At 39.1% G+C, this 21983-nt stretch overlaps 1 protein-coding gene across 7 annotated transcripts in view; it reads left to right on the forward strand.

The window, feature by feature from the left end:
• Window positions 1–21983, forward strand: part of CCDC88A (coiled-coil and HOOK domain protein 88A) — an 80104-nt gene that overhangs the window by 1774 nt on the left and 56347 nt on the right. For all 7 annotated transcript variants that reach the window (XM_028725114.2, XM_077925430.1, XM_077925431.1 and 4 more), the window contains exons 3-6: window positions 17173–17281; window positions 20202–20271; window positions 20858–20916; window positions 21402–21485. In XM_028725114.2, coding sequence (XP_028580947.2) covers window positions 17173–17281; window positions 20202–20271; window positions 20858–20916; window positions 21402–21485 — 322 coding nt within the window. The remainder of the gene's footprint in view (window positions 1–17172; window positions 17282–20201; window positions 20272–20857; window positions 20917–21401; window positions 21486–21983) is intronic.

Genomic DNA, 21983 nt, shown 5'->3' on the forward strand with positions numbered 1-21983 from the left:
TGGTTCAATGGCATCATTTTGTAGTGATCATTACAAAGGCTAGTCTGTCCCCAGTTTGAATTAATATTGGAAAACCCAGCAGAAATGGATTCATATTTTAAACCTTAATTTATGGCTAAGTGATGTTAATTTTTGTATCACTAATAGGGTTGGAAGAGCCATATATTCATTCTATTTTTCAGTGGTGAGATATCTTAATGAATAAAGTTGTGGGAAATTAAATGTAGTTTAATAAGATATAGGGCACTCCCAGAAGCAGCATGTTTCCTTTGAGATGAACATTGCCACAAGAGGTTTCCCCAGTTTTTGATGAGAGATGAATGCCACTAATGAAATGGCTTACAACTTGCTGCTAAAACATTTTTAGACTACACAGGACTAAACCTAAAAGTAACATTTCCACATCCTGAATTGGGAGCAAAAATGTTTTAGTCCTGTGTAGTCTATTGTACTTTGTTTGCCCAAGAGCTGTTGCTCATAAGCTAGTGATTCAACATGTGGAAATCATCATGCATGAATCAACATCTGTGAAAGATATGAGCAGCAACAAGTACTGTTGTTAAAACCTTCTGATTTAAGTAACATTCAAAGGGTTCACAAATTAAGGATGCATGCAGTTAATAATGGCTATGTATAAAAAAGTCTAGTATGAAGTCAGACTTCACTGACATGAGTTCAATGAATATGATTACCTGAAGCCAGAGATTACAATTTTTTGTTCTTTAATAAAGCTGTATAGCTGGATGATTACTTTCAGTATAGTCAGAAGCATAATAGAATTTAGGATGTCATTCTAAAGACTAGGAGCCTTGTAATGTACTGTACTCATTTCTTTGCTGTTGGTGCAGTGGAGAATTGGAGATGATCCTTTGGTAGAGATGGAAATTCTTTCTTCTTATATGGAATAGTGTGTACTATAAGTCTCTACCGTGACTTATAGTAGCTTGGGCACAACAGAACATTGTTTCAACTGCTTTGTAGTTCTACAAGTAGATTTAGATTACTCTTGGTACTCTGGGTGGTGGGCCAGTAGGATTTCATTCCTGAGAGTTATGGACCTAGCTAGCTTCCAGAATGCTTAGGCATGGTGATGCGTTTGGGATGGGACAGGCAAAGGTAAAGTTGACGCTGTTTGATGACCTGATGTGGATTGGAGGCTGACTGAGGCTGTTGAGAAAATAGTGCCCAGAAAAACACTTGTGGTCTTCTCTTATTTACAGTGGAGGTTTTTGGCACTGGAGTATCAAGGGAGACAACAAAGAGTGGCAGAGAAATTAGTCTGCATCTGACTCATCATGCCACACCTGTACTATAACAGTGTCAGTGATAGAAAATGCTCTCTTCTGCTACCATTGTGTCTGAATAAAGGCAGCTTATTTTTGATACCATTTAAGCAGAGTTGCTTGGGGTAATGATAATTCAGTTTGCTAGCTGATTTGCAAAAGAAGTCAGTGACCTACAACTTGACTTGGATATCACATTTAGAGTACAGCTGTACTAAGTGCTCATGTGCAGACATTTTCTGACAAAAAGCCCTGATTTAAGGAGAGATGCAAAATGCTTCTCTCTGCTGCTCCTTTGGCACCATTTTCTTCTCCTTCACAATGTGACCCCAGCTAATTAACAATCATACGGCAACTATGAAATAACGCTGCTATATAGATTATCTAAATTGGCTACATTTTATCCCAAAGTCAATTAAATTAGCACAAACTCTGAATTGGTATTGGGAGGGTAGCAAATATTTTAATCGGGAGTCTACAAAAGCTTTCCAATTCCCTTTCAGGCTATGACAGATCAATAAATTCTGAGAGGGGCTAGCTCATGGCCACACTGATTCTGTCACTGGATACGAATGAGTTTCCTATAGACCACTATGAGCATGGGGCAGAGACTTATTGGTTTGCTACTTGGAACATCAACCACCACACCCTTTAACCACAGGGCCTTTTGACAAACCAATTGGCAAACTAAAATGAAGAACCTCAAGATGTTTGATTCAGCATTCTCTCTATGTTGGTTCTATACCAAGAGAGGGTTCACTCACTCAGTGTTAAGTGGGACACTTTTAAGACAGGCAGAGGGTGAAGTGCTGCTTCATAGTTGCTGTATGATTGGGGCAACCCAGTCAGATGGACGGGGTACAAATGTTGTTGTTGTTAATAATTAGCTGGGAGGCATCATAAATTGCATATTCCACTAATACAGTTGACTGTTTCTTACCTAGGCTGTGGTCCAAGTTTTCCAGTGAATCTGGAATGGCATAACAATTTAGGAAACCCTTAGTTATCTTCCAGCAACTCCTGTAGCCAAGCTGGTGCCAAACATATTGCTCTGCTTTCCTTTGGACCACAAAAAAGGCTGAGAGAGCAGAGATAACATGGGAGGATAGCCACAATAGATGCTGTAATTCTTCAACAGTTTGACTTCACCCCCAAAGGCACACTTCTCCACTGTCTCCCAAGACAGATGGATGCCAACCACAGTTAACAAATCACTTTAAGATTTAGGACAAGATTGCACAGGAGGTTTACTTATAGTTTGACCTTGAGTACAAACTTCTCACTCCAAAAAACAGAAAGGTGGTGGTGTGGATATAGACCTGGGACTCCAGTGTAGTGGACATGAACCTTTTGTCCCCCTGAAATAATAGAGGACTCCCCATGCCTACAATTTTCTTAGGAAATTTTTCCCCCAGGCATGGGGAGTGGGTGGCTGCTTTGGTTCAGGACCCTAGCAAGGTAAAGGGTTAAAGCACCACTATGACCCATGCATTCTCCTGCATGCAAAGACAGGCTCTAGCGGATTGAGTGAATGAGACCAATAGTGGGTCCAAAGGTCAATAAGCCAGTTTCTGCACATGTTGTAGAGGGAAATAAGGGACAGATGGGGATCTTCAAACTGGGGAGGTAGCCCATCTAGGAAAAGGAAAACTCTGACCCCAAACCTCCGCTGCTTTGAGGGACCGAAGAAAAGGCTAAGGAATAAACCTTACACAAATCTAGAGTGGAGTCCCTAAGACGGTTGGATGCCCTTGTACGCCTCATTCTGGCAACTCTTGCAGCCTAGCTGGTACCAATTGTATTCTCTGATTTCCTTAGGACCACATCAGGCTGGGGTTGGGTGCGGTGTTTTGTCATCTGAGCGGCTCGGAACCTCCACATATTCTGCCCAGGCTTGCACCCCAGAGAAGTCACTTCAGGGTTCCTAATGCAGCAAAAACAACACAGTTTGACTTCATCCCTGGAGGCACACTCCATTGTCTAGGGTCCTGAACTGATAAGGATCATGCTGCTTATGCTGACAGTTCTTTGAAGGGGAAACCTAATTATAATTCCAGAACTGGGGTACCACTGTTGAGAATTGATGATTTTCATATCTGGTGGTAGAGGACATTGAAAAGGGCCTTTGCAGAAGATATTAATGATAATGGGATAGGTGCTCCTAATCAATAGCTTTTCTATATTTAGGTCAGATCATGTATGGGAGCTACTTTCATAGGCTCCAGTATCAAAAGAAGCTTGTCAGTGTACTTTCCAGTCCTACACAGATTCTCACTTCACTACCATGCCATGAATAGACTTTGGTAACTAAATGTAACCTTTCTCTGAAATTCAAAACTCTTCCAAATTCCTTGTGAAAGCCAGTCCAATAAAATGGGTCTCTTCTTTCAAGTAGCTTTATCAGCTTTTGCAAATCAGGACTTGAGCATTTCTCATGAGAGAGAGGACTCTCTGTGCTGTGCTGTGATGCACAATACTCACAATCAATTCAGTTTAACAAATAAAGCATCAGCTGCAGGATATTCCAGCTACATCCCCTCCTTTATTGTATTCAGCCACCCCGGGATCAGAGAGGCTGGCTCTGCTTAAAAGCAAGAAGAAATCTGGAAGTTTTTAGAAACAATAAAAATATTACTACTACTTTGGCGATCACTCGTGGCCGAGTGAGATTGTCTTCCATGAACATGGTCTTAACGGTGAGTCTCTAAGTGACTGTGGAGGCCAATTCTGGATCCATACATCCTTCCACAGTGGGGACATAGGTTTCCGGGTGGGAGTTGATGATGGTGAGGGTTTGCCAAGCGTGCCTTCCTCTTAGCACGTTTCTCCCTTTTGTCCTGAGTTCGAGCATCTTCAAAGTCCATGACACCTGTGGTAAGGGTGTTCTCCAATTGGAGTGCTCACAGGCCAGTGTTTCCCAATTGTCAGTGTTTATAAAAGGTAAAGGTACCCCTGCCCGTACGGGCCAGTCTTGCCAGACTCTAGGGTTGTGTGCTCATCTCACTCTATAGGCCGGGAGCCAGCGCTGTCCGCAGACACTTCCGGGTCACGTGGCCAGCGTGACAAGCTGCATCTGGCGAGCCAGCGCAGCACACGGAACGCCGTTTACCTTCCCGCTGGTAAGCGGTCCCTATTTATCTACTTGCACCCGAAGGTGCTTTCGAACTGCTAGGTTGGCAGGTGCGAACAACGGGAGCACACCCCGCCGCGGGGATTCGAACCGCCGACCTTTCGATCGGCAAGTCCTAGACGCTGAGGCTTTAACCCACAGCGCCACCTGCATCCCGTCAGTGTTTATACTACATTTTAAAAAAGATTTGCCTTGAGAGAGTCTTTAAACCTCTTTTGTTGGCCTCCAGCATTACACTTTCTATTTTTAAGTTCTGAACAGAGTAGTTGTTTTGGAAGATGATCATCAGGCATCCAAACAACAAGACCAACCCAACCAAGTTCATGTTGAAGAATCATTGCTTCAACACTGGTGATCTTTGCTTCTTCCAGTACACCAGCATTAGTTCACCTGTCTTCCTAAGTGATGTGTAAAAATTTTTGGAGACATCGTTGATGGAATCTTTCAAGGAGTTGGAGATGGCATTTATAGGTGGTTCATGTTTCAGAAGCATACAGTAAGGTTGGTAGTACAATAGCTTTGTAAACAAGCATTTTGGTTTCCCTGTGAATGTCCCAGTCCTCAAACTCTCTACATTTCAATCGGGAGAAAGCTGGATTTCGGCATCAGTGTATGCTGATATCAAAGAAAGAGTGCTGTTTACCAGAATTTGCAGCCAGTGGTGAAGGGACTAAATAGATGCTGATGATTTCTGACCTGTGAAGCAGGAAGTTTGGATGTGGAGAGGCTTATTTCCAGCAGGATGTTGGGAACAGCTATTTCGTAAGGCAAGGCATGGGATGTAGGAAAATAAATGAGAGCTGTTGGAGGATCCTTGGTCCCTGAAGTAGCCAGGGACAATAGGGTTGCTGGTGAATATATTTTGGTATGCAAGATATGAAAAGGTAGCATCTTTTGATGGAGATTTTTATTAGCTAATCACTGCCCCTTTGCACATGAAAGCAGCTGGGGGTAACTACAGGTGATATTCAGCTAAGTCATACTCTGCACAGTCCCATTGAAATCAATGGATCAGAATAATTGTGGATTCCACATTTGTTTCAAAATGAAATTAATAAGCACAGCAGCAAAAGAAGATGTGCAGAGTCCTCCTATTCCCTGTTGCATATACTCCTGCCAGAGGTGAAGCCATTTGCACTTCAGTAGGAAGGGAGTTCCAAAATCTGGGGCCACCACAGAAATGGGCCTTTTTTTCATGAAGCTTATTGCCCTCGAGTTACAAACGCCTCAGGTTACAAACTCCGCTAACCTGGAAAAGTTACCTCAAGTTGAGAACTTTGCCCCAGGATGAGAACGGAAATTGTGTGCCTGCGGCGCAGCGGCAGCAAGAGGCCCCATTAGCGAAAGCACGCCTCTAGTTAAGAACAGTTTCAGGTTAAGAACGGACCTCTGGAACGAATTGAGTTCATAACTAGAGGTACCACTATATTACTGAAACTAAGGTATTTTTAATCACTTTAATCATACTAGCCATAACTTGAAAGAAATGGCTAGAATAATGATGTGATAGCTTATTTGTTGTGTGGAGGGACTGAAGACATTGGATCTTTTACAAACGTCTTCCTCAAGTGTTTATTGATTTGAATATAATGGCTGTTAACAAACAGTCCAAAGCATCTGTTTAAAATATCATTTCCCCATTCAGTTGTTCAGTAAAGGTTTTCTGTTCCAGCAGAACAGATTTTATTTCTGTTATGCCATGTTCCCTTCAGTTGTCTACATTTCCCTTTGTAGGTCACTGTTAGGGCAACTTTATATATTCATTCCAGGGCCCATAACTAGGTCAGTTGTGTTGAAGGCTCATATTAAGTGAGGCACTGACTGCATTTTTTCCCTAAGTAAGATTCCTACCCCCACACCAGTCTGGTGGTTACGGAATAAAACTTCAAACAATTTAAGCAATAAATGATGCAAACATAAGCTATAAAACAGATAGAAATATAAGTATAAGCAGGATATAGTCATGGCCATATTATTTAAATTATAGCATTGTAAAAAAGACACAAGGTTGGACATTATCAGTTATGGAAACAAAACCTTTCAAGAGAAGTAAAAACAATTCCTTTAAATTTATTTTCTTGCACCTTTTGCTGAACCCTGAGGGGGAAACGCAAGTTTTATATATATTGCAAGTTTTATTATTTTTAAATAAAAATTCTGTTGTAATGGAAGGTTCTGTTAATTTCCAGTGTTAGAAAATACGTCATCTAGCTGCTATTACCAGATTCTCTATAAGGTGTTTAATATTAACTGATAGGCTGTGATCTGTTGGGTTTTATTGATTATCTTATTCTGAAACCCCTGGAGATTTGGGCAGGTTCATAAAATGTGTAGAAAATGTGCCCTGGAAGCCCTGAGCTGATGAGGGAAGCTACAAGAGGGGGTAGGTCTACACTCCTTATCTATGTGTCCTTTTCCCTATTTAAAATAACAGAGCAATTCTAATCTTGGGCTAGGGTCTGGGAAGGTCAGCTTGCATGCTTCGACTGTCAAGGGCAAGAAAGTGTTGAGGGAATTGGGGGCATGCCCTCCCCCTTTTTTTTCTTGCTATGCCAGCTTCAATCTGGTATAGCTGAGGAACCAGAGGATCAGACTCGCATAACTTTACTCAGTGGAGGTAAAGCTGCTGGCACACTGCCCTAAAATGGCATTTTAGGGGTTTTTTCATGCTGAACAGCTGGCAACAGCTTACTGCTTGTTTGGGTGTACTGTACCTTGAGGCTTCTGACATGGGAGAGCCTCCTCCAACATAACAGCACTCCTTTCTGTCAATAGAGAGAAATTTATGTACTATCATAATCCTCTCTTTCAGCCATAGACATGAGGGAAGGATTGTGGCCTTACACCTTCCAACACCTTCCTTCCTTCCTTTCTTTCTTTCTTTCTTTCTTTCTTTCTTTCTTTCTTTCTTTCTTTTACTTGATCAGAAAAATTCTATACAGTGGTACCTCAGGTTAAGTACTTAATTCGTTCCAGAGGTCCATACTTAACCTGAAACTGTTCTTAACCTGAAGCACCACTTTAGCTAATGGGGCCTCCTGCTGCCGCCGCACTGCCGGAGCACGATTTCTGTTCTCATCCTGAAGCAAAGTTCTTAACCTGAAACACTATTTCTGGGTTAGCAGAGTCTGTAACCTGAAGCGTATGTAACCTGAAGCGTATGTAACCCGAGGTACCACTGTATTTAAACAAATGGCATTGCTGCCATTACATCTATTTTGGCTCTAATGTTATGGAGGAAAATATTTTAAACAAAATAAATGGATAGCAGTGAAGTTTGCACTTATGGTTTCTGAGCAAAAGATGAATTATTTGTATTAGTTTGTTTCTTCAATTCACATTTCAGAATTTGTCAACTGGGATTAAGGAAGCAGTATTTTTAATTTTAAAGGCGCTGTACACACATTGAATTTAAGTGACTATACTTTAATGCATCCTCTTAACTGTTCATAATTATGCCTTGAAAGCAAAAATATATGCACTTAAAAAAAAGCTTGTGGCTATTTATGCCATTTGAAAATGTTGTAAGTGGGTTTATTGTGTCCACTTGGCAATGATTTGCTCCTGGGATGCCTGACAAAACACATGTTTGTTTTTGCTTGAACGTAGTAAATAAAACAAGTTTGTTTCAGTATATAAAGGAGCAAATGTAGTAGTTAAACTAAAATGTAACAATAGTGCAACTGTTTTCACAGTTTGTGCTGCTTTGAGGACACAGCTGTTTAAATTAATGTAAAAAAAATACTTCCTGGAGTTAAATTTCTGATTTGTCTTCAAGCTCGCACAATCTTCTTTCTTAGCCATTTTTTGTTAACAGTAATTCTAAGATCATTGCTATTTCTTTTGTCTACAAATGATCCTCAGATCATTCTGTCTTTCCTAGTTTTATGTCCTCCTTTATCCTCTGATTTTCATCTTTTTATTTAAAACTCCTGATTTACTTTGTGGGTTGATGTATAAGATAAATTTTCTTTGGTCTTTTTCCCTTTTTATTCTTTTGATCCATAATACTGGATAGTCTGTGACAGTAACCATATCCACAGTTAATAATATATTTGGTGTAGCCTGGTGCAGAAAATAAGGGTATAGGAAAAAGTAGTAAATTTTGTCCTTCAAAAGCTTTTTGCCCTTAAGGTTTCTGTGGGAGGGTGAATTATTATTGCCCCCACAATGCATTGCAGGACAATGTACAATAAAAACAGCAAAAACACAGTTGAAAACAACACACACTAAATATATATTGATATAGATACAGATATATAGTGTGTACACACACACACACAGAGAGAGAGAGAGAGAGAGAGAGAGAGAGAGAGAGAGAGACCCATGACAGAGACCCATTCATTCAGATGGGAAAGCCTGTTGGAACAAAAAATGTATTCAGTTGTTTCCACAAAATGCAGAAAGTGTTGTATTTTGCAAGGAATCAGGTTGGTTGGCATCCGTTTGTATCGGGAGATAATGGATGAGTGCCACAAAACAGATGCAGCCATACTAAAAGCCCTGCTCTAAGTCTGAATACATCAAAGCAACATAAAATTCTGTTTGGTAATCAGATATGCGGTTTTCTGTCGAACACAATAATCTTCATAACACACAAACTTAGATTTTCTCATCCCAGCCAGAAGTCAGTCCAGTTATCAGTTTTCACCAATCTGGTGTCTTCAACTGATCTAGACCACAACTCCCAGCAGCCCCAGGTAGTACTACTGATGTGAGTGCTACTTCAGAAGATAAGGTGTGTTTTTTTTTACCCTGATATAAAAGAGGCACATATATCTGAAGCTTGTCTTGGAAGTCTGATTTTGTATTTCAGCATGCAGCCCCCATATAGACCTCATGGTCACATAGCACTAATCTTTCTCCCCTGCTCCATATCAGCACCCTGATGGGGAATTGCACACAGCAAACGTTTTGAGTGGAGACTTTCCCCTGCCAAATCATGCTTTCTTTTTCATTCTCTTCCTGTATTTATGACTTAATGCTGAGACATCAAACAGGAAGCACCTGAGCAGATGCACTCTAGCAGCACTCTTGACTTTATTTAGTGAAAGGAAATGTTGATAGTCAAAACCTTTTATAGAACCATTTTTCTTGCTACCTTTAATTTTCCTTTGTTTTTGTTTGCGGAAAATGAATGCCTTTTTTTGAATTACTTTTTTCCTCTTAGAAAACCTAAGCGCAGTGTAATAATAATAATAATTTAACATTTTTGTTTGAAGTACTGTTTATAAAGGAATGGCTTTCTTGTATGTGTCTAGTGGAATAATATTTCTTAAAACTGAGCTTGTGATGAGGTAGCTTGTATCATGAACAGTTGCTTAAGGGAAGAGGATGGTGTCACCCATTCAAGCATAACTGTGAATGAGAAACTTGGCACATATCCTTAACACATCAGTGTGAACATGAGACGGCTCTGTTTCAGCTCACAGATTTCCTCAGTATTAACAGTTAGCGATGCGTGACATTATGTTTGCTTTCAACTTTGGCGTCTTAATCACAGGATCACCCATGCTTTCCTGCATGGGCAAATATACTATTAGAATGAATTGTGAATATATATGTGATCAATTGTCACAAGCATTATCTTGTCACTAGCTCTGTTAAACAGTAGCCATAGCCAGCTATCTCATAAGAGTCTGCTTACTTTAGTTATTCAGAATATTTGTGACTTTCTACTACAAAACTACTCAGATTTGAAGTCATTTTTGTTGGTTTTCTAAAAAACCATTTCATTCCATGCAGAAATATTTTACTTCTAAGGTTCTAAATCCACAACCTCATAGGACTATCTACAGAAGGCTGTCAATTTTCCTTTATTCCTGGGTGAAATAGCTGCATAACATTCCAATAAATGAAATGTCACAGAGCCATATTAGCTTCCGCTCTTTTAAAAAAGTTAAATCTGATAACTTTGTTTGAATCTTATAATAGTCATTTATAGAGCTGGTTGAAATTGCTGATTGGAATGCTTTACTGATAGTTTTCAAATTATCAAATATAGCCATCATTTATTCCACCTGCCACTGCTTACAGTTTGCAAACCAGAACAGTTTAATAGATAAGTTATAACATATCAGTATAGACCCAGTGTGGAATCCTTTTCCAGTACAGACAAGTGCTGAAAGGATTTTGTGCATGTAGTTCATTTTAGGCTTGCAAAAATTGACAAAGTATGTGTCATGTTCACCAAATGTAAAACAGGAAGTTAGACAAACTCTTCCTTTTGAGTAGATCTTGACATACCACTAGTTTGGCAAATGGGGGAATGCCGGAAAATATGGGACATTATAAAAACATAGTGACAAAAATTGGCCATGTTATTCAGGGTTACACAGATCATTTGCACTCTACATATGGTATGAATTAAACCAAGTTTCACATTCATTTCACTAATAACTTTCAAGAAGCAGTCCTTCAGAGATACTGAAAGACTGTACAGTGGTACCTCAGGTTACATACACTTCAGGTTACAGACTCCGCTAACCCAGAAATAGTACCTTGGGTTAAGAACTTTGCTTCAGGATGAGAACAGAAATCATGCTCTGGCGGCGCAGCAGCAGCGGGAGGCCCCATTAGCTAAAGTGTGGTGCTTCAGGTTAAGAACAGTTTCAGGTTAAGTACGGACCTCCGGAACGAATTAAGTACTTAACCTAAGGTACCACTGTATCTCTTTTAGGCAAGAGTCTTTTAGGTCAAGAGTTTCACTGCCAAATAAATACTTTGCAGTTATGTATTCCTCTTTATAACAAACTTAATGTTTTAGTATACCCTTTAGCAGTGCTATTTTTCTAGAAAAATACGTGCTTGAACTCATCATGAACACTTTCCTGAGTTCCAAATAAAAAAAGCCCTGCCCTTTTGTACCAGTACTTGAAAGTCATAGTTAGAATCTGAAGAGGGAAAGATGTTACAGCTATAGCTGGACATATTCAATGTGATCAGTTTACTGTATTGGATTTTTGTATTCGCCATGTATAAAATAATTTGAAAATGTATCTTTGCAGACATTATGAAGCATTGTTGAAACCATTAAAGTTTTCAGGGTTTTGATATGTAGAAATTAGTGACCTGAGACATTTAAGCTGCAATTCTAATGATGTCTACTCAGAATTTTGCCCCATTGATTCCAATGAGTTACTCTGTGGTGTGGTTAGGCCTGCAGCCTTAGAGATAGATTTTCACAAGAGTGTTTCTCGAATGATAGATGTAGTTCGTATGTCAGTCTCGCAGAGCTATGGATGCTCAAGCAAATCATGTATTGTGTGGTTAATATAGGTTGTATTTGTACTATAGTATAAATATATTTTTAAATTAATAATTTAGTATAAATGAGTCTGGTTTAATCATTAAGTACCGTCATTGAACAGATGGCAGGAGAAGACACAACTGATTTGCTGTCTGGTTAGATTTAGAAATCTGATAGCTTAATGGCTTCATATTTATTTGTGATAGATTTTGTTGCATGAAAAAGATACCTAATCCCTGATTATGTGATGTCTGAATCTGTAGTTTATAGTGGTGATAGCATTCGAGAATAACAGACTCCCCTCTATTTACTATGCTTTTTGAACTAATGTATTATCATTGTGGGTGCTCTTGTCTGTTTCTCCTCCAGTTGAAATTAATGTAACTTGTCATATGTAGGTTGCTTTTAAATGTAAACTTGCTTAAGGCTATCTTTTACTGCTGGGCTGCCTATTGACTTCTAGACAAATTTGCCCTATTTTGTTAGGCTATTTGCCAGTGAAGCATTCTCATTTTCCACCTTACAAAAGGAGCTATTCAGATATGTAGGATTCATTGCCTTAGAATGTATATAGTGTGACTTTCGAGATTGCCACTGGCAACTTATGTTTGTCTCATGCAGATATTTTTCTGTAATCCCATAAAGTGTAGGTCTATTTTTGTACTGGAAATATTTCAGAAGCAATGATCCTGCTTTTTAATATTGACACTATGAACTGAAAAGTTTTTTAAAAAAAGTAGCATCACATATTACACTGTTAAATTCAATGGACAGCACAAATAAGTTACTATGTTTGTTTTGAGATATGTTTTCCCCATCCTGCTAGAGCATACCTCAGGAAGCAGTCCAAGATGCATGGAGGCCGAGGTCTTCCTACTCCTCTAAGCCTTCCTCCATTAGCGATATCTTAGTAGAACAGCCATCTAGAGCCACTGTGATGTTCAGTTGGTCCAGATGCACACATGACTTATAACCTGAAACATGAGTCCCATTTTCAGATTTTCACTCTTGATTAATAATTAATAGTGTGAATAATGCACATTTGCTAATCCTAAAATTACTAATTCTAAAATGGCAGTTCAGAGGAATATACATAGTGTTACCTGGACATTGCTACTATATCAAAAGCAGTGATTTTTTAAAACAGTATTGTAATTAAAAACAGATTTAAGTCAAGAGAGTGTCTGTGCAAACAGGTGAGTCTTCAAAAACCAGTAGAATTTCAATACTGATAGAGCCTCTCATAATTCAGCAGCAAGTGTATTCCATATATACAGCTTGAATATTGGGGGGGGGGGGGAGCAACATGCAGTGCCCATCACTGGGGAAGAGAAATGCCAATATAGAAATCACATAATTTACTTGAAAATTAAAGCAGCGCTTCTCCAACAAATGGAAGAGGAAACAAAACCGAGAACTAGACAAATGGGTTTCTTCTGCTGAGGAGGAGGAAGTCCCCTGCCGCTATTCCTCATCCTTAAGGTGATCTGAACTGCCCTAAGAACACTTCATCAGGAGTAAACCCTTTGAACCTCTGTAGGTTTTGTAACTTGCTTCTAATACATGCTTGCAGAGAACCAAAGCAATTACATGCATGTCTACTCAGAGGCATGTCCTGTTGAGTTCAATGGGACTTACTCCTAACTGTATAGGATTACAGCTTAAATCTACAGATCTCAGGTGGTGTCCAGAGAATTATCTAATCCTGAGAACAGGGCCTTTTCTGCAGTGGCTCACTGTTTGTGGAATGGTCTCACCGGGAACACTCGCCTGGCACCTTCATATACATACCTTAGGTGCTAGGTGAAAACATTCCTCTGCTCCTAGGCCTTTGGCTGATGAAACAAACTATGACCTTTTAAACTGTGTGGGGGGTTATTGTTTTCTTTGTTATTATAGTATGTATGTTTGTGTTTTTATACTGTAAAGTGCCCTGTGATCCTTTGATGAAGGGTGGTATATAAGTTTAATATTTAAAAAGTAGCAATTCTCAACACGTGTGTGACTAGGGTTAGGAAACGGTGTATATGGTGGCATGAACAGGCTGCTTTTCCACTTACAACCTGCTTGCCTTCTCAGCTGGGTGTCGGTGGTAAAAATATTCAAAATACTTTTGGTTACCTGTGTGTGTCACTCCCCACTGCGCCCCACGCCCCTGCTTGTTCCATGAGTGTGAAGAATTGCAGCCTAAACCTTTCTTTCTTAAAAACATTTGCAAGACACCCTTTGAGGCAGCTAACGATTTTTAAGGAGAAAAAATAGTCAATTTTGAAGTAAGTCAGATTATATAACTGCAGCTTAGATCCCAAATGTTTGCTTAAATAAGCGAGCCCTATATTTTTCCTGAAGGTTAATAAAGGGGTGAATTGCTACAGCTCTGCTGGGAACTGATTCAAAAGCCTGGGGCCACTGTCGAAAGGAGAGGGTGCAGGGAATAAATAAAGTTCAGTACTGCACTTTGAATTCTTTTTTCCTCCTGCCTTATTGGGTAGTGTGTTGATTATTTATTTGCAGTTCTGCAGGTTTTAAGATTTCAGTTATGTTGGCCTTCCACTGGGATCAGAAATAATTGCTGCTTCCTACTCACATCTGCCAGGCTCATGGGAAGAGCTTTCTTCAGCTGCATGTCTTGGCTTCTAGAATTTCTGTGAGATCCTTCCTTGACCGCTGCCAAGAAAAGCTATTTCCTCTGTCTAGCGGTAGCTACTGCTACAAAGACTTGGGCCTTCTGCTGTAATTGATCAGTAACAGCTGAGATGGTAGCTGTCTTTACATTTACACTTTGATTACTACAGAATCAAGACTCTCCATCTCATCCTATCTAAAACAGGCATTTCTAGGTTGAAAAGCTTTGCCAAAAGCCGATACGATTTACAACTTGTATCCAAATACTTACTGGTATTTGGTTTTGTTGTCTGCCACTGCTGAATCAGACAAAGGCCTCTGTAATCCAGTACCCTATGCCCCACAGCAGCAAACCACAACCAGAACATGTTGGTACTACTAACTACTAGCCTCCTTCCAGTAACACCTTAGAGACCAACCAAGTTTGTTATTGGTATGAGCTTTCATGTGCATGCACATGACCAAACTTAGTTGGTCTCTAAGGTGCTACTGGAAGGAATTCCCCACCCCACCCCTGACTACAGCAGACCAACACGGCTACCTACCTGTTACTAGCCTCCTGTTCTTCTTACCCACTAGCTACTCATCTGATCATGAAAGTAGCATACAGGCATAATGTCTAGTAGCTTGTGATGGTAGGCTTATTCTCTGTGAAGTCTGCTAATCCCATCTAAATTAGTGGTGATCTCCATATCTTATGTTAGTGAATTCCATTAAATTTTATGCAATTATTTTTAGTTTATGTATGTGACACACAGAAGCTATGTAATCGGGAGACCTGGGTGCTGGTTCTTAGTATAATACCATGTTTTAGTTTTATACTTGTTTGAATGTATGCATTACTGGTTTGCTGATGTTGTAAGTTGCTTTTGAGTTACATTTTATGGGGGGAAACTAATAAGTTTAATAAATACTATCTCTTGGAGAGCATTTCCACCAAATATTAATTATATGAAACCTTTTTTTGGTTCTACATAGCATCTTGTATTGGTTCTTCTGTTTTATAAAGTCAGGGTTTGAAAAAATGGGTAATAACAATATTGCAATGTTCTCTATCAGACGAAAACTGTAGTAGAAGAAATGTTAATCTGAATCTCATGGCTGTTTCCATGTTGTGATTAATTTTAATACTGTACAGTGCTATGAGGAAGAGGGTGAAAGCTAGGGAGATGCACTTTAAAAATTATGTGAGGCTCTTCTTTTCTGCTTCCTAAATTATAGAGCTTTAATGTTTTTAGTTATTACGTTTGAACCCTTTCCTCCCTCTGTGGTAATGTTTCTTATAGTTGACAGGTCTTTTTCCAGAGTTAATTTTGGACACACACAGTTTCACAACCAGTAAAGAGTCTTCTTAAGAATGTGTGAGAACAAAAGCTACCCACTGGTAGAGGTGTCCCTTGTGTTTCTGCATGAGTTAATTATTCTGAATGTGCTTCCTGTTTGAAAGAAAGAAAAGCCAATAGAGTAGCTTGTTCCCATTTCCCTGAGGGCAACCAATTCTGCTGCATCTCTATCAGGAGCAATTGATCTAATTACACACAAAGCAGAGACATGTCAGAATTGTTCTCCAGTAGGCTAGAGCCATTAATCATGCAGATGTAGTGGGCAGCCTCCTCTGTGCTGAGTACTTTTGGCAAGGCTGGCGCTATGATTTTGGAAGCTCTTGGGGCAAGAAATTGTTGGAGTACCTGCTTATCAAGCCTCTTGCCCAGGAGCTTCCAAAATCATAGAGGTGAATTGATGCAAGGGGCAGCATATCAGATCAATTGCTTCTGTTACTTCCTCATCTGATGCTTCATCTTGCACCAATTCAAATTTTGCACATGAAGTGGACCTAAGATAAACTGGGGTGAGGGTGCTTTCCCCATATGCATAATGCATGCACTCAGTGATTTTTGTTTTAGGGGGAAAAAAGATGCCGGTACTCATTATGAAGCTGTTACTTTAAGTGTCACACATTTAACATTTGGGGGAAAAGGTGTTGGGACTGCATTCTTTATGAAAAGTAGATCTAAAAAGCTAAGGAAAGGGTTAATTTTACTCTTAAGAAAAAAAGCAAAGATTGAAAAATGAACTAATCTATGAAAGATTATTGGAGTGAATCCCAGTACACTTGGATGTGGGGTTGCTCAGATGGTCAGAGACTGGGACAAAGGAATAGGGGCACCATATTCCTTATTTATGGTATTGGAACTGGTAGGTGGGGATTGAGTGACAGGCTTCTCAGCACAATCAATGGATTGAGTTTCTCATATCCATATATATTTGGAGGCTGGCATAGTTTAAATTAAAAAGGAGTTTGCTTGGGCTATCCCTGGCCGTCTTGACATAATCATGGGATATCTCAGATTGTATACACAAATGTGGCAAGAGTTATAGGTCTTGGCCTCCCTGAATGAATGGAGGCTAGGAAGACTGTATTTTGCTAAGAGGTCTTAACTAGAATGCCAGACATGAGAGCTGTCAATCATATTTTGAAGTATTCCCCATCCTTATGCTTGTGTAGCATTTTGTCCTTGCAGTCCTAGTTACAGCAGTGGAATTGAGGCTTTCAACTAGTATTTTTATCTGGACTCCTGACACATATAAGGGATCTGAGAACACAAGTATTGTCTATCTGGCCTTCCTTCTTTGTTGTTAGCCTTGCTTGTTTGTATAAACAAAGTGCTCCCATTATTGAAGGTTCTATAGATATGAGAGCACAGTAATCTATCCAAGTGCTTGCATTATTATCGCGCGCCCTCCCCCCCACCAAAAAGCTTGTGAATCTGACTTATATTTGAGTAACTAGTAACTGGTCTTTCTCCTTAGCTGACACATAAATTTCCCCTTGTGAATTTCAGCTAAATGAACTTTCTTTCATTTACTTTTTTGTTTTATTTCAGCAACCCTAAGGCATCTAGTCAAAGAGTAAATAAGAAAATCAACAATGATGCATCACTTCGAATTCAAAATTTATCTATTTTGGTGAAGCAAATAAAATCATACTATCAGGTAAGTGATTTTTCTTTCTTTTAAAAAGCATTTGTAAAGATGTGTTTTGTGGACAAAGCTAAGCTAATATGGACACAATTGTCTAAATTGTGAATTTGGTTTGCTGGGCTGCTGTTCTTCTCCTTTCCTCTAAGAAACCCATAACGAACCAGAATGTCTCTATTTGAAGTGGACAGTGAGCTAGTTAGCAGGTAACTTTAAAACATGATTAAAAGTAAACTGTGGTTTACCCAAAGAACTCACTGTGCTGGTGCATGCAGCTAATATAGTGCTTGCTTTGCTCTACCTATGCTCCTTCTGCTGCCTTGCAGCCGGCAAACAAGCCAAGAGATCCAAACCTGGCTACTATCCAAACAAACCATGAGCCCAGGTTTGAATGTCATGAGAAGCTAGAAATTGACTTGTTTTCTGATGGCGTGCCAACAGTTGGGGAGGAGCAAAGCAAGCTGTGTGCATTAGCATTCTGCTGATTCACATTTAACCAGGGATCACTAACACAGTGCCTGAGGGTGCCATGGGAGACACTGGTGGACGTGAAAGGTCCCTACAAATATCCACTCAAAAATCCACAGTGCATGAGAGACTGCTTTTCTCCTTCCTGTTGGCCGGGATTGGATATCAACCCTCACTTCCATTCAAACAGCTGAGAGGTGCAAAGGCCATCTCTTTGTGAAAGAATGGTAACTAATTTAGGTGTCTTCGCTCTCCCCATTGATGGGTGCATGTCCACATCTTTTTGTATACCTGTCATAGATGGCCATTATTTCCTATTTCTGTCAAAGCACCTAAACAACATTCTTTTGAGTTGAAAACTATCCTAAATACAATACTAAAATTTAGAGGGCAGAGCAGATTAAAATAATTGATTTCCATGACTGGAGTGTTGTGATTGGAGTGTCAGAATGTTGATTCATCCAGAAGGAACACTTTACCTTTCTGGTATCTTCACGTTCTGGTATTTTCTGGTAGAACTATAAAATTTCAGTATAATGGGTTATATTTTATTATGTCATACTCAGACTAAAACAATTGAAATTAATTGGCGTGGCTAATGAGTCCATTGTTGTCAAGGGTCTGCCCTTGAGTATGACTTATTGGAACCAGCTGAATGTATTTTAAATGCTGTCTGATCCTTAATTGCTTGGATGTAGCTAATACTTCCATCAGCTCATCTTTTTCTGATCAGTATTTTATACTATGGAACTTAGATTTGCTTCCCAGTAATGACTCAGCTTTATGTGTATAGAAAATGTAAACTTAAATTCATTATATTAAATTCATTTCAGCGCCTCGGATCCTTTAGATTCAGTTCTGTTGTTACATCATTTTGTTATCTACTTAAAATCCTATCTTGCTTCGAGAAGTAGATTATCAGTTTCTTCATAACTGTGTCAAAATATGTTGTACAACAGCTGAAAGAAAAGAGGACAGCCCTCTTAATCATGCAGAACATAAATTTGGACATTTGTATTGAACATATGGCAAAATCCCTGTAATATAGAAAAACAGTCTTGTGCTGCCAAATCTGTGTATGTGTTAGCAGCTGCTGTGATAGGTTTCCAGATGTTAGAGGGAATACACACCAACGTTAAAGAATTAGGTACTGTCTAGACTGAGGATTTTCACTCATTACCACTGCTGCACACTGGTGGCTGTATAGTTAGAACAGGTCAACTTCCATGAGATTGTTCATGGAACACATAAATTGTACTTGTTTTCTTTTTAAATATTTTTTTTCATTCCTGGACAACACTGCACTTTCCAGTTGAAGCAAATTTGCACTATATCTGTAGTCCTTGTTGACCTATTGTGATACTGTTCATTCTTGTCTGTCTGTAGTCTTCATTTTTAAATTTTCCTAGACCTTGATCAATGGAGGAAATTACTTTTATCAATTATATCTTGAATATAATACTGTTTTTAATTTGTTAACTTCATACTTAATGAGCAATCACTGGGTTTAAATTTTTTTGTCTCAGTCTTATATGCACATTAAGGTTAACAAATGTTCATTTTTCATGTTTATTGTGAGTTTCTGGTGGACCTAATGCAGACTAGTCAGGTGGGTCTGAGGTTTTTTATTATTATAAGGTTACAAATTGTTCCTGGAGGAATGCTTAGTGCATGTATCAGACAGCCTCCCACATCAGTGATACTATTATTAATTCAATTTATTTGTTGTCTAATACAAAATGTCTCTAGGCAGCTTACATACATAATTAAAAACAACCACCAAGTATACAATAACAGTACCCTGCCCCCCCAAAAAACCCACAGAAAGCATGATGATAGTATTCTCTCAAATGCTTGGGATAAGAGGCACGTTCTAATCTGGCACCAAAAGGATGTAAGTGCTGGAGAGTGCATTTCATAGAGCAAAGGGCATCAGATGATGATAGTAGGGACTGGATACATCCATGTCTAATGACACATTCCCTTAGATAATGGGATCCTGGGCTGAATAGAGTTTTGCAGGTTGAAAGTAGCACTTTGAATTGGAATCAGAAACATATGTGCAGCCTCCTATATATGGTTTAGACCAGGTACGGACTTTGGTCTTTCAAAATTAAGTGGCGCCTTGGGCAAGGCCAAAAATAGTCCCCGCCTTCCGTTCTGCTCAGTTCACTAGATCATAGTTGTACTGCCCTGCTTTCTCACCAGGGCTCAGTACCCAGTGAGGCAGAAATGGTCACACTGCCCTAAATCCACTTCTAACAGTGCAGTCCTACGTACTAAGGTCATTGGGGCTTACTCCTAGATAAGTATAGATAAAGAACTGTAGCCTAGGTATATGTTAAATCAGAAGTGAGTTTGAATGGGTGCTTCATTATTTTAAAGATATTTGTGTTTTTAGCTAACATATGGATGGTGTGGTCATCCTTCGCATAGCTCTTGTAAATCTTTACATTCATTTCTATAGGAGACATTGCAACAATTGATTATGATGCCTTTGCCAAACATCTTGATAATTGGCAAAAATCCCTTTTCAGGTAAGTAGTATATTCAGATTAAAACAGACATTCAGTGTTAAGTTTATTATTAAATAATTAGAACTCAACATTTGCATCAAATTTTCAGGTGTTCAAAGGGCTTCCCATTCATTATCATATTTATGATAACCCTGTAAGGTAAATCAGTATCAACATAGGTGGAGACTAAGGAAGAAAGGCAGTAGCTTGCCGAAGACTGTCTAGTGAGTTCATAACCGGCAAGTTTAGAACCGAGAATTTCCTGATTCTTGACTTTGCTTACAAGGGATTGCATTACCATCCCATGCCCTAAAGGTCTTCATCAAACTCATAGTGGCAGTGGTAGCACACTTCTGCATGGAAGAGATCCATCCACATGTATCTTTACCTGGATGACCTGTACAAAGAGCCCTTCAAGACATAAAAATCAGACTAACCACCCTAAGTGATCATGGGTTCCTAATGAAAAGGTTACTTATTCTTTTCAGGAAGTGTATAACACCTAGGAGTGCTAGTCCTAGCCAAAAAGTAAAGAATGGTGTTGGTAGCGTACAAATAATGATTATCTAAAGATGTACACAGTGTGTTGTTTTTCTGATATTTTCAGAACAAGGCACTGAAGAAGTAAAAAAGCTGCTTCTACTCCTCCTTGGATGTGCAGTTCAGGTGAGTTCTCAATTATACAACTGCTCGTGATATTCACTTAAAGGTAGCAAGCTGCTTTATACTGAGTCAGAGCACTGGTTCAACCAAACTGGCAGAGGTTCTACAGAGTGTTCAGACAGAAATCTTCTCCATTCCTACTGGATATATGACAGCAATTGAAACTGGGACCTTCTGCATGCAGAGAGAGGGGGAAATGCTGTTGTGCCCAGGTCCTGTAGTTTAACCAAGAATGGAAGCAAAAGCTTTTGAATTCCTCAGACCACATGGAGGAAGGAAAAGAGGGAAGTGTGTGAATCTAGGAGGAGGCTAGACTTGTTCACATAGTTTAGTATGATGTCTGAATGTAACTGTTGTGTCTAGGTACTCAGTTTATTGCTATGAGATTTTAGATATTTCAGTATGCCTAACAGATAACATTTTAGGTTTTCTTGAGCTATTATGTTTAACCAATGTAGTGTTAATTTTGGTTAATATGTGTGTTTTAGTGTCAGAAGAAAGAAGAATTCATTGAAAGAATCCAAAGTTTAGACTTTGATATAAGAGCTGCTGTTGCTGCCCATATACAAGAGGTATTATCTGGTTTTCTACTATTAAAATCTTCTCTATATATGGATTTTGGAGGCAGTCTTCCATCTTGATTATTTTTGATTCAGAAGAATATAAATTATAGTTACTACAGATTATGAAGCCAGTATGCTACACAGAACACACTGTAAATCTCTGTAAAATTTGAAAAAAATACATTAAAAATGTTTCTGAAACAAGTCTTTCTCATCTTTTAATACTAATACTTTAATATTTAATACTTTAATCACAATGAAATAATGCAAGACATGGCATTTCAGTAATTTTAGGGAAGGGAGATTCAAACCAATTGAAGAATTTGAGAGTTTATCTGTATTGTGATTTTAAAAAGAGTGAACAAGGGTGTGCACAAGATAAGAGCAAAAAAGTCTTGGGAGAAGAAGTTCATGAGTCAATTTTAGTTTCAACTTTAAAAAGCCATAAAGGTGGTATGCTAGATAGATACATGACTGCTAACGGTATTCAGATACAGTGGTACCTCG

Source organism: Podarcis muralis, chromosome 3 (assembly GCF_964188315.1).
Source record: "Podarcis muralis chromosome 3, rPodMur119.hap1.1, whole genome shotgun sequence".
NCBI classification, from domain to species: Eukaryota; Metazoa; Chordata; class Lepidosauria; order Squamata; family Lacertidae; genus Podarcis; species Podarcis muralis.